The sequence below is a fragment of the Curcuma longa genome, chromosome 2 (assembly GCF_044706935.1).
Source record: "Curcuma longa cultivar G26 ecotype Majalengka, Jawa Barat chromosome 2, ITB_CL_G26_1.1, whole genome shotgun sequence".
Taxonomy (NCBI): domain Eukaryota; kingdom Viridiplantae; phylum Streptophyta; class Magnoliopsida; order Zingiberales; family Zingiberaceae; genus Curcuma; species Curcuma longa.
Window position 1 is genome coordinate 14,088,784 of NC_133862.1, and position 1,051 is coordinate 14,089,834.

At 36.3% G+C, this 1,051-nt stretch overlaps 1 protein-coding gene across 1 annotated transcript; it reads right to left on the minus strand.

The window, feature by feature from the left end:
- On the minus strand, positions 1-1,010 carry LOC141822074 (gibberellin-regulated protein 6-like). Its single transcript, XM_074709494.1, has 4 exons — positions 888-1,010; positions 752-796; positions 649-682; positions 1-369 (listed from the first exon to the last, which is right to left on the minus strand). Exons 1-4 carry the CDS (start codon positions 960-962, stop codon positions 188-190), a joined length of 336 nt encoding a protein of 111 aa, XP_074565595.1. The 5' UTR covers positions 963-1,010; the 3' UTR covers positions 1-187.
- Between the last annotated feature and the right edge of the window lie 41 nt (positions 1,011-1,051).

The window sequence follows — 1,051 nt, forward strand, 5'->3', positions numbered from 1 at the left end:
AATTATAGCTCATTACTGGTCAAATATAAATATAGCTTCTTAATACAATATATATTTCCCCATACCACACTAACAAACCAGAGTGAGGTAAGTTGGAGCAGCTGGATGGTAATATTTGGCAAATGTTTAGGTGCAACAAAACACTAGAACAATATGAAAAGGTAAGAGCCAAACTAAACCATTCAACTCAAGGGCATTTGGGTCCTCCTCTCTTGGTTTTCCAGTTGTTATAGCAAGGGCATTCTCCTTTGTTGCCATAATAGCCTGAGGGTACACACAGGCACTTCACGCAACACTTCTGACAGAAGAACATGCATGGCTTGTGGTACTGCGTCTGAGAGCACCTCCTTGAACATTGTGATGGGCATTCTGTTCAAGAATATTCAACACATAAACATCCAAAATAAACTGGCACATCTAGTCAACCAATGAATTTTATACGTATTGCATCTTCTTCTTGTTATTCTATTAAAATTTTAACTTTTCTATGCATTGAATACTATTTTTTTTTTCTGATTTACGTTTTTTAGTAAAATTTTCAGATGATTTTAACTACCTCGGTAAATTGTTTTTTTCTGAAGCAGCTAATATTACTCAAGAAACATTCCTGAAACATGAATAGTAGGAAGGAAATGTAAGATAACTTACGAAAGGTTCGGAGGGATCCTTGTCCATTTAAAGCCTGCAAAAAACTCAGAAATAAGTATTGCTACCTACCTTAGGAAGATGTTTAGAAAGCAAACTTTAATACCTGCATATATTGCTCTGAAGAACCATCAGTAGCTTTGGCAAGAACCTGGAACAAGGGAACTACAGCTTTAGATCTATAAAACTTTTAGAAGACTTGTAGATGTCAAGAATATATTTTGGTAATAGTAGAAGCTCACTTTGTGACTGGAATCAGCCATGGCAATGGCTAGGAGAGCAATGGCAAGCACAAGAACAAGCTTAGCCATGGCCATTGTGCTTCCTGGAGTTCAATAGATAATGGAGAGAAAGAAGAGATATGATAGGAAGTTGCAAAAGTGTTCATATTTATAGATTAGATGGG